The sequence below is a fragment of the Cheilinus undulatus genome, linkage group 16 (genome assembly GCF_018320785.1).
Source record: "Cheilinus undulatus linkage group 16, ASM1832078v1, whole genome shotgun sequence".
NCBI lineage: Eukaryota > Metazoa > Chordata > Actinopteri > Labriformes > Labridae > Cheilinus > Cheilinus undulatus.
In genome coordinates this window covers 35,819,326-35,831,028 of record NC_054880.1, presented here as the reverse complement: position 1 = coordinate 35,831,028, position 11,703 = coordinate 35,819,326, and the positions used below count along the sequence as shown (strand labels likewise).

The 11,703-nt window shown below is 37.9% G+C and overlaps 1 protein-coding gene and 1 long non-coding RNA gene across 4 annotated transcripts in view; one reads left to right on the top strand and one right to left on the bottom strand.

Moving 5' to 3' along the window:
• Positions 1–2,059: 2,059 nt before the first annotated feature.
• The window catches only part of sla1a (Src like adaptor 1a), an 11,788-nt gene continuing 2,144 nt past the window's right edge, over positions 2,060–11,703 (top strand). Inside the window, exons 1-7 of one of the 2 annotated variants that reach the window (XM_041808243.1) lie at positions 2,060–2,214; positions 2,642–2,738; positions 4,435–4,534; positions 4,706–4,792; positions 7,630–7,733; positions 9,726–9,857; positions 10,266–10,395. In XM_041808243.1, coding sequence (XP_041664177.1) covers positions 2,657–2,738; positions 4,435–4,534; positions 4,706–4,792; positions 7,630–7,733; positions 9,726–9,857; positions 10,266–10,395 — 635 coding nt within the window. In that variant the 5' untranslated portion in view covers positions 2,060–2,214; positions 2,642–2,656. Of the gene's footprint in view, positions 2,215–2,539; positions 2,739–4,434; positions 4,535–4,705; positions 4,793–7,629; positions 7,734–9,725; positions 9,858–10,265; positions 10,396–11,703 lie in introns of those variants that run through there. The other variant, XM_041808244.1, reaches the window with a different exon arrangement.
• Positions 10,250–11,703, bottom strand: part of LOC121523380 — a 20,405-nt gene continuing 18,951 nt past the window's right edge. The window contains exon 3 of one of the 2 annotated variants that reach the window (XR_005993050.1): positions 10,250–10,377. This is a non-coding gene — a long non-coding RNA (uncharacterized LOC121523380). The remainder of the gene's footprint in view (positions 10,378–11,703) is intronic. The other variant, XR_005993049.1, reaches the window with a different exon arrangement.

The following is an 11,703-nucleotide window of genomic DNA, read 5'->3' as shown; positions in this document are numbered from 1 at the left end:
TAACTTTCACATTGTTCAAGTGGCAGAAATGGGCTTCCATACATTGGCCCTCATTTAACGTGAGTAAATGAGTAGAAACCAGCGCAGATTTGGGTGTAAAAATCATCTGACAACAAAGTCCATGTGTAAAATTTTTGCTTACGGCGGAGATAAAATGCTCTCTTCTGACTGGTTCTGAGACTCTAAAAGAGACTTAAGGAGGTCAGAAGTGTCTGGCATACTATTAAACAATCATGAATTGTAGAAATCCTGACTTGAATAGTTTTCAGTCGTAATTCTGTTTTACAGTGCTGGATAAGCTCTTTTCGCTTTCAGCCTTCAGCCGTGCATCTGCGCCTAATTATGTGCCTTGTAGTGGTTTAGTTTGATAATTTAAATCTCCAGATATCCAGATAGAATATTATTTAATGTAAAGTTATTTTGTGTTCGTTTATGGAGTAAATTACTCCACTTTCTGTTAAACCCTAAACTCAATCATAGCAGTCTAAATATATTCCCTATTAAAAAGGCTTAACATTTATTTCATTTCCTCTCGCATTTCCTCTTTTTCCCCTAAAATAACCGCAGTTTTGTTCTGGATAAATCTCTCATAATACTTTCCAGGTGGTATAAGATGTAAAACCGAACTATAATAATCACTGGAGTCAGCGTGTCTCTTTTTTAAAAATAAATCAATAGCCTAAAGTCAAACTTGTTGATCAAAGATAACAAATAATGAGGAAATCAGCTGGAAGGTTTGGCTGCTCAACATCATTTAAAAAGCAACATTGCTCAGACTGGTCATCAGAGCTTTGAAATGGAAAAATGAGGATAATAACTGCAAAAATGGGTGAAAATGTTAAAAAAGGGATAAAAAACGGCAAAAATTGTTTTAGAAAAAAGGGGTTAATAAGGGTAAAAAATGGCAAAATAGTGGCAAAAACAGTTGGAGGGTGCCAAAAATGTGGAAGAAAGTGGTGGCAAAAAAACCTTGAAAAGTAGCAAAAAAAGTGCAAGAGGTAGCAAAAATTGTTTAAAAATTGCATAATAGGAGGAAAAAAGCCTGAACGGGTTGAAAGTGGTAGTAAGAAGTGGCAAAAATGGGTTGCAAGTAGCTAAACAGTAGCAAAATTGATGAAAATGGCTGAAAAAAGGGGGCTAAATGTGGCAAAAAAGAAGAAGTAAAATGAGTAAAATGCAGCAAAAATGTGTTCAAAGAAGAAATAAGACATACTGGCAGTTTAACAATTTATACATTTAACAAACAGGAGCCTCAGTAGTGTGTGGAAGAACCATACACAGCCACAACAGCCTGGCTCCTCCTCATGCTGGTCACCAGTCTGATCACACACTGTGGGATTACATCCCATTCTTCAACCAGCATTTGTACCAAGTCAGCCAACGTGGTTTTGTTGGGTCACTCTGGCTCGACAGCACACCCAAGCTGATCCCACAAGCGTTCAGGTTGAGGTCAGGACTGCTGGCAGGCCATTCCATCCTCTCCACTCCCAAATTCTGGAGGCACTCTGATAAACCCTGCTCTGTGAGGGCCAGTGTCATAATCTTGTAGGATAGAGTTTGGTCCCAGACTGGAGATATGAGATTGCCACTGGTTGCAGAATCTCAATCTCTCTCTGCATTGAGATTACCTCCGATGATGGCACCTGATTGTCATCAAAATAAATGCTGATGATCATGTATTCCAGTTCAGCTAAAAGAAATCACGAGGACATGACTTTTGCTCCCAAATTAGTTCTATGATTGGGGGGTTAAGGGGAGTACTGGCACATATTTTTTTCTACAATTAAAGCACCCCCTATAAATAACTAAAATTATAAACTTATTTGAAATTTGTTTGTTACTTTTCCATCAGTTAATTTGATATCATTTCATCTTAATTTATAGTCAATCCTTTCCATACTTTCCAACATACTCTGGCAACAGTAAGACATCAGCATAGAGTCAGTCCAGACAGCTAAGAGGGCCGATGTCTACCGTCTTTTCTTCAAGTCCTGCTGTATGTGTGCGTCTCACTGAGCCTCTCTTCCTCATTTCATTTCAGGAAGTGAGTTTGCTGTCAGACGTAGCTGCACTCAGTGACAGGCCAGAGTGGAGTCTTATCAACATGGTACGTCTTTAGTACCAAACGCCACTGATACCGCCATGTCCTGTTTGGGCCGCCATCTGTCTCACAACACCTGATCCATCACAGCAGGAGAGCCAAGAGTCCTACAGGTCAGTGTCATCATTTAAATGACAAAATTTAGCCACTAAATGCTTCTAGTTAAACCGTCTGGGTTCTTCTTTCTCAATCCCATTAACACAGTTTTGTAATTCAAGAATAAGCTCAAAGGATGTGTGGAAGTCCTCATTTTTGTAATCAATCATAAAAGTCATTATTGAGTCTTCCTCTGCAGTTTTGTAACACTGTTTTGCAATGAATTATCACTGTCATTGTCTACTGCCAGTAAACAGAGCAATGGAAAATTGAGGCTGATAGCATCTTGCCTCAGCTTCCCCATTCTGCAGAGAGCTGCTGGTTCAATGGTCAGCTGAAAGGAAGTCACAAACTTAGCTGTGAAGCAGTGAAGACGTTTCGTGGCCAGAGACAAGTAAAGATGAGTAGATGTTAGGAGTAAACTGACCGTTTATGTGACTTTAGGCCGGAGGCTGGTCCATGTGGAGGATGGGGAATGTGATGCGAGGTCTGAGCACCAGAGAGAAGGTCAACACGGGAAACCACGAACCCTCTGTGAAGGGTAAGATCTTTGAAAATATTAATATTATCATATTTTTTCTGCTCATACTGATCTCTATTGGTGTAACATTAGTAGTTATCTCACACTGTGAAAATGTGTTGATTTCTTGACAGTCCGAGGGTATCAGCGATGCCAGAATATCAAACTTAACTCACAAACAACAGATTTGAAATGCAAAAAACATCTGAAGTTTGGTGGCGTAAGGTTGAACGTATTATCCCTGCAAAAGCTTTTGCTGCAAACATCCTAAAAACCTGAATTTATCATAAAGATAAGAGAAGTAATTTTTAGTGAACAGGCATAGCTTCCTCTCTCAGCATGTGTGTGTTTCACACATTCTCACACCATTTCCTTAAAAGACATGAAGCTTAAGCTTGCTATCAGCGGCCCTCAGAATAAATGATTCCAAGATCTGCAGTTAAAACTAGATCCTTTAATTTTAGTTTATTATGCATCATATCATTTCCCAGTATTGAAAAATATTATCTTTTCTCATACAGTGAAAACCTAAGGAAGAACACTGATTTAACCTCCGGAGACCTGAGATGTTGTTTGGCATGCTTTTTCAGTTGCTCCAAGTTATTCATAATAATAATCTGTAGGACCTGATACGTTTTTACATCTTCATCTTTGAACAGGGTTTAGTTTTTACCAACACGGATGGCCCTGAAGGCCCAGCTTCTGCAAAAAGCACGGCACTGGATCTATTTCAGAGCTGGTGTTTTAGCTGTGTCGGTCAGTTATGGGGGTCTTCAGTCAGTTAAGTTAAACAGAAAAAAATTTAACAAGATAATTCAATTACCATTTACAGATTTAAATGTTACTTGTTCCTATTGCAGCCAACCAAACACCACAGCATTTAACTGGAACAACTTCCTTTATACGGCGAGATAAACTCACCGATCACTTTATTAGGTACACTTGTTCAGCTGCTAGTTAACAAAAATGTCTAATCAGCCAATCACAAGATAAACCAAAGCATTTAGGCACGTAGATATGGACAACTCGATCCAGTGGAGTTCATCAGAATTGGGCATAAAAGCCATTTAAAGGGCTTTAAACGTGCCATGGTTGTTGGTGGTGTGGTGGGCTTACATGTGGTCCACACCGGATTCTGACCTCACCATTTGAATGTCCCAGCAAAAAAAGGACTCATCAGATCAGACAACATTTTACTTATCTAGGATTGTCTAATTTTGGTGAGCTTGTGTGAACTTTAGTCTCAGTTTCCTGTCCTTAGCTGATCGGAGTGTTATCTTATGTGGCCTTCTCCCGCTGTAGTCCATCTATTTCAACATAAATATGCTCTTTATGTAATTCATTGTTTATTTCTGAGTTTTTGTTGCCTTTAGCTCAAGCCAGTCTGGTCATGCTCTTCAACCTCTGCTTGATATTAACACTTGATATTTTTGCTTTTTCTCACCATTCTCTGTAAAACCCAGTAACCTTTACACATGAAAGTCCCAGTAGATCAGCGGTTTATGAAAAACTCCGACAAGCTCATCTGGCACCACCCAAAGTAGTTTGAATGCCCTTTCTTCCCCATTGTGATGCTCTGTTTGAACTTCAGCAAATCTACCTGATCATGCCTAAGCGTTTAGATACTTCCCTTAATGAGCAGAGTTCTTTAGATTTGTGTAAAATCATGATGAGTGCTTCACCAATAAGGTGTTTAAGTAACTATTCTTCTCCCCAGGGTCAGAAGATGACATGGTGGTGGTACTCCAGGACTATCCGTCCCCTGAAATCAGTGAGCCGATCTACAAGATGGGGGAGAAGCTCAAAGTTGTGGCTCAGTAAGTCTGTCCTTGATTTCAAAATATCCAGAGGCTCCCAACTAAGAGGAAGTCATTTTGAACAAAAAAACAAGTCTCTTTGCGACTGTAAGCTCTGAGTGATCAGTTTAGAGAAGTAATGACACAGAAAGGTCAGTTGTTGATTCCTCTTTGCTTTTTTTTGTTGATCAGGGAGGCGTGCTGGTGGAGAGTTCGCTCTCTGCAAACAGGAAAGGAGAACTACATACCAAACAACCATGTGGCTAAAGTTTACCACGGGTAAGTAGAAACCATACTGATGATTTTGACAAGGCTGGCCTGTTTTGAACAGCATTAAAAATAACAGCAAAAATAATCAAGTGCATCTTTTTCCACTCCTGATCTTGAAAGCGATAAGCTGAGACAGCAGTTACACAAAACAGGAGGATGTTCAGTGCGTTAGAGCTGGTAATGCTGATTTGGAGATATTGCTAGATTAAACATGATTTGGTTTTTAAAACTGAGGTTCAAGATGAAGCGGACATTTAATGTGGCTCTGTTGTGCCTGTGTTTTTGGTCAGATTTATGACATTAATGTTGAGTTTTGGGAGTTTTTATGATTTCAAACAGACAGTATGTAAATCCTGCAATGAAAACAGACAAGTAGAGACGTGCTGCTCAGCTTTTGCTTACTTCTTGTTTTGAATTGAGGACTCTATTGAACAAAAAGCTGTAGTCCACAAGGTGTATTTCCCAGACAGCAAACATAGTAAGGGAGAAAAGCTGTTAAAAGTGCCCTTCCTAGTTTGCAGTGTGTCACGACATTATCCAGGAATGCCACTTTAAAAAGTTTTTCAGAAATGACTTTTATTACCAAGTACATTTTCATATAAGCTACAAGGTATTTGACTTGGTGTTTGGTGCAAAACAGGTAACATGAGGAATAAAAATGTTAAGAGGCTAGAAACTAAAAAAGATTATTAAAGAAAAATATAGACGCAAAATGAAAATATGAATTATAATATAAACATCACCAAAGTTTGTAAAAAGGTGCTAAAGAGGAGAAACTGTACAGATGTGCGGGTTTATTGGTGAACAGGTTATAGTGCATTATTTTCTAAAGAAGTTTAGCTCACACAGTGTGCAGTTGTAAACAGTAGCAGTAGTAGTGGACACCATTTATGTATTATGTCATAATGGCAATCTTAAATTGCAAATATTGTCAAGAATAATCACAGTCCCACATTATTGTCAAATTGTGCAGCACTAAACTAAACTGGCTCTGAATTCTCCCAGAAAGCACTAAAGAAATGCTGGCACATCTACATTCATCAATCATGTGTTTTAAGCGTGTGTATGGGTCAATGACATATATAAGGCTTTATTCATTGCGGTTGCACTGCCTGACATTTGCAACTAATTTTAAATCAAACAGGCAATACTTCGACACTTAGATTTTTTACTTTTATTCTCATTAGAAAGTGGATAGATATATTTTTGAAATAAAATGACAAAAAGAATTTAATGGTAAAATAAAATTTAACTGTTTTACATCAGTTTTACCACCTGACATGGAAAGTGCACATGCTCAGCTAAGCTAGATGCAGTCAGGAACACTCCCGTCATACATTGTACCATTTTACTGCAAAATAGATGTACAGTTTTACTTGACGGAGAAGGCTCTGCTCTAAAGATTCTCCCTGGAAAGTCAAGCAGCATGCTTTGACTTTCGAGGGAGTGTATAGCTAGAAACTTCAATATAGATAAATATATGACAATGCGTACTGAATACAATAAAATTAGTTCAAAGGCAATTAATCCATAGTAGCATGAATCTGAGTATGAGGGTGCAACAAGCTTTATGCTGTAAAGGAGGAGGCTGGGGTGGAGGAGGTTAAGCTGTGCTAGCAGCAGCAGTGTGGTTCATCAGTATTGATGCAGTCAGGGATTAGTGAAGAATACATCATATTTAAATACACCGCTGTGTTAAAAGAAAGATCTGTGATTGGCTGTGGGAGCTGGGAGGCGATAATTGGGATCACCTGGCCGTCAGCTGATCACGGGCATATGATTACTGGGTCCTGTGTGAATGAACACTAAGCTTCATTTGTGACTAATCTTTTTCTTTTTTATATGTGTACCTCCTTTACCTTATTAGAAGTTAATACTCTTAGAGCTTTAAACCTTATTTATCTTATATATTAACACTTTTGCAGTTTCAACACTTGAAACACTGGTTTCATTTGCTACTAATTTCAAATTAAACAGGATAATACTTTGCCACATGTTGTTACTTTTGTTCTTGTTTGAGAGGTGACATATATTTTCAAAATAAAATCAAAGGTTTAAAGGTAAAATCATTTTTTAGCAGTTTTACAGTGGTGGTACCACCTGACAGTGAAAGTTTACCTGCCCTCTTGTGACTGAAATGAAATGTTTTTATTTTTACTTGAAAAGGATCTATAAACCATTTCACTAGCAGCAGTTTCAGCTGGAGTTAAATGGATGAGAAATTTTGAGACAAACTGTTTATATCAATTCATTTAAAAAATACATTTGCCATGATTACGGTGGCGCCACCCCACAGTTTAAAAACTTGAAAGTTCAGGTACAAATTTTTATTTTTTTTGATGATCTAACTTTTACAATGTTTGTTTATTTCAAAGATTTCAATCATAAAATCTACTAAAGTATTCTTATTTGAAATGTCATCCTTAATAGTGTCGGTAATCTGATCATTTATTCAGACAGTTGTGCCATCTGACGTTTTTAGGGCTTGGGATGCCAAAATATAAGATCATTTGATTATTGAAATATAAATAACAGACAAAGTAGGCTTAATAGAAGACAGTGATGCATGAACTGGTTTATGTTTTTAAAAAAAAATAGATTCAGACATAAAAAAATGCATATCATGTCATTGAGCCATATATAAAAACAAAAGCGGAAGACTACAACCTTGTTGATAAATATAAAAGTTTAAATACTACAAAATTTACGACCTTATAGTTTTTGCATGTAAGACTTTATAATTATTTTCGAAAGCCTTAGTTTTCCTTATAATGATTTATCAAATTTAAATTCTTTCTTAGGGACGCCCTGTCACTCTGTTCTTATGGTTGTCTTTGTCGTGCCAGGTGGTTGTTTGAAGGCGTGGAGAGGCAGAAGGCTGAAGAGCTGCTCTGTCTACCCGGGAACAGAGTCGGCTCTTTCCTGGTACGGGAGAGCGCCAGGGAGAGAGGTGAGGATATTTACTCACAGAGGAGTGTGTGAAAAAAGTTGTTTTTCTTTAAAGCATCTGTCAAAGAAATTATCTGCTGTCAGAAGTATGTATGGGCCGAGATGAGATCAAGACGAAGCTGAGAGGACACTGGTTTTTATCTTCAAAACAATCTAAACATGAGGTGATGTCATGGCTCAGTGGTTTAAATGTTATTTATAATCTGCTATCTTTAAATGCATGTTGTAAGCATTTGATCTCTCTGAATTATTTTTAAATCCTCTATTAAAGTGTTAAGAAGCAATGACAAAGAGGGTGGTTAAAATTTAGCTATCAAAGACTCCCAGGAAAAACAAAAGAGACTAGATTTCTAAAATGTCAAAACATTTTTATGGGTGCGCATATGATTGAGCAGTTTGGGGTGCTACCTATGTGTGCGGGTGGCCTGGGTTTAAATCCCGGCCTATGGCCCTTTACCCCATGTCTCTCCTCTTTCTCTTCCCTGTTTCTGAGTCTATCCACTGTCCTCCTATATCCAATAAAGGCAGGAAAAGGCACAAAAAAAATCTTTAAAAAAAAAAGGGGAAAAAAAAAATTGTGAACTGGTAAAATTCTTGTAAATGGGTCCTCTCATGAAAATTTCTCTCCTTCAGAGTTGGAATGGCAGCTTTTCCTCAATCATGGTACAGACAGTACAGAATAAGTGTGTGGTTGGAAAGACTTCACACTCTAAGATGAACCTACAGTATACTCATTCATTTTCCTGTGTGTTCACATATTTCCAACATGAGCTGATCAATGTTTTTGTGCCATAGAAAACATGACATCAGCCCAGCTTAATTTTCTAGAACGCAGAGGCTTGGTGTCTAATTATAATCTTCTCGTTAAGTGCATGATAAACAGTGCCTTCAGAAAGTACTCAGACCACCTTCACTTTTTTTCCAGTGTTGTTGAGATGCTACACTCATTTGAACTCATTATCCCTCATTAATCTAAACTCATTAATCTAAACTCAGTACCCCACCATGACAAAGTCAAAGACTCTTCAGAGTCAAGCTGTAATATCCTCCTAAGACCCTGCGTGCACATATGAGGACATAACATTTTAACTTTTTTACATAATAATAATTTCTGCTTTAGATTTTTTGAGGTTTTTGTCCAGAGAAACCACCAGAGTTTAAAGAGTTTGCTTAAAATCTGGGACAATATGCCATTTGGATATTTCAGGGAATTTGCTCGGAAATTTTCAAGTATTCTCATGGAAATTCAGTGTAAATGTTTTTACATTTTGGAGAGTTGGATTGGAAGTTTTGGAGGAAATATGCTTTAAATTTTTCTTTCTGTGTATTTATGGGAATATGGGGAAATTGTGGGGATGTTTGGAAAAATTTGTTTTGAAATTTTCAGGCCTTTTTATGGAAATCAAGGAAATTAATTGGATTTTTTTTAGGAATTTGATTGGGAATTTGGAGGTCAGGGGTTTGATTTAGAATGCTATAGAATTCTCATGGAAATTTTAAAGGATTTGTCTGAATGTTTGGATGTTTCATCTTTGTCACAAAAATTTGGACAATGTTTTTGTTAATTCTTAGGAAATTGCTATGGAATTTTTGAAGTATTTGCTTTCCTATTTGGGGAATTTTTAGGAATTCACATGTTTTTTAAAATTTTTTTACTGTTAAAAAAGGCTTTATGATAAAGTTTCTCTGACACATTTGAGGACTTTTCAGAGAAACTTTTGGGTTCTTTATGGAATATGTTTAAGAATTTAAACAGAAATTTTAGGTAATTTCCCTGAAATTTTGGGGAATTTGTGTGGATTTTGGAAAGGAAAATTTCCAAGTAATTCCTGTTCAAAGACCAGCTGATGTTTCAAACTATCAGATCCTACTTATCCCAAATAAATGGGAGAAACTAAAAATGCTTCCAAAACTAAAGGTTTCAGGAGGATATGAAAAAAATGACACAAAAAAATACACTGTAAATGTTCATATTTGTGTTTTATATCCTCAGGTCTGTATTCGCTGTCAGTGAAGCACAGGATCGTAAAGCACTATCGTATCTTTAGACTGGATAACAGCTGGTACTACATCTCTCCTCGCCTCACTTTCCAGTGCCTTGAAGACATGGTCAACCACTACTCTGGTAAGGCAACGGCCATTAAAAAATGTAAAAAATTCTGTATGGGTGGAAAAACATAAAAAAGCAGTTACAGAACGCAGTTTCATGTTCTTATTATAGAAATGTTTCTTATCACTGTTTGGCTATTTCAGTATTTCCTGCTCTGACTGAATGTTGAGAGCAAAACAGGAAATGAGATACAATATGTGTGCCTAATAATGACTACTGGTGCATACACACTGAGCAAAGTGTTATCTTTATTTTAGTATCAGTTGTCAATCCAAACCGCTTTATACGTACCGTGTGTGCGTTTTTGAGAACAGCTGCGTGTGAGAGTTTCACAAACATTATGCAACCTTAAGCATGTTTGTTTGCTGATAATCTTACAAGCAGTAATTTCCATCTCCTCTTAACAAATTTTTTGTTTTGCAGATTTTGCAGATGGTCTGTGTTGTGCATTAACCTCCCCATGTCTGTCGGCTACCATCCCTCCATCAGACGCTCCTCAAGCAGCTCCACCAGTCCTCATGAGACGAAACTTTGACTGGAAGAAAATAGACAGGTATAACAGATGTGAAAGCATTTAAATGAATAGTAATATTAGAGACACACTGGTTGTGAAAATTAGTGCCAACACTGATGCTGAAAATGACAATTTAGCTGAAACATATGTTACTTTCATGACTTTCTGTTGTGTAAGTCCCCCACAATGCCAATATTTTCTCTTGTTTTTGATGTGTCAGATCAGAGTGTTCCCCACAGGACACATGCCACATTATATGCTGACTGGCTGATGTCTGCTGCCATGGCTGAAATTAAACCGATGGGCTAAAAACCTAAAATATCACACTGACATAAGTATTCAGACCCTTTGTACACTGTTAATTCAGCTAAGGACCCTCCCATTTCTCTTTTTTGCTGCTGAGATGTTCCTACACCTTGATGGAGTCCACCTGTGGTAAATTTAATTTATTGGACATGATTTGGAAAGGCACACACCTCTCTATAGAAGGCCTCACAGCTGACAATGCATATCAGAGCAAAAAACAAGCCATGAGGTCAAAGGAACTGCCTGCAGAGCTCAGAGACAGGCCTCCTTAATTCTCAAAAGGAAGAAGTTTGGCACAACCAGGACTTCCAAGAGCTGGTCGCCTGGCCAAACTGAGCTACTGGGGGAGAAGGGTCTTAGTAAGAGAGGTTACCAAGAGCCAGATGGTCACTCTGACTGAGCTCCAGAGATCCTGTGTGACCATCTCTGGATTTCATCAACATCACTGATGTGGATTTTATGGCAGATTGGCTGGATGGGTGCCTCTTCTCAGTCCAAAACACTTGAAAGACCACTTGGATTTCATTTGGAAATTTCTTGCCAGCTGCAAGTGGTTGTCCTTCTGGAAATGTATCCCATCTCCACAGAGGATCTCTGGAGCTCAGTCAGAGTGACCATCAGGTTCTTGGTCACCTCTCTTACTAAGACTCTTCTCCCCTCATTGCTCAGTGTGGCCAGAGGGACCAGTTCCTGGACAAGTTCTGGTTGTACTAGACTAACAAGGTCATCAAAAACATGACTGTTAATTTCTGTACTGTACTATTTTTAATGCCGTCCGCCCCTGCTGTACATATAGTGTCAGGCATAATGATGTACAGCCACCTGGTGAAACTGGTGAAATGATTTTTCCACTGGTCAAAGTTTACTGTATGTGTTAGATATTCAAGTGCAGAAGAAGAAATCTGTGGTCAGAAAACATTACTCACACATGTACAGAGAATGATCAGCAATGAGATAAGAATTTGAGCTCAGTCTACAGAGGGTACAAAAAACCTCATAACTCCCAAGTTCCTTGCAGGAGTCTCAACAATAATTTATTAA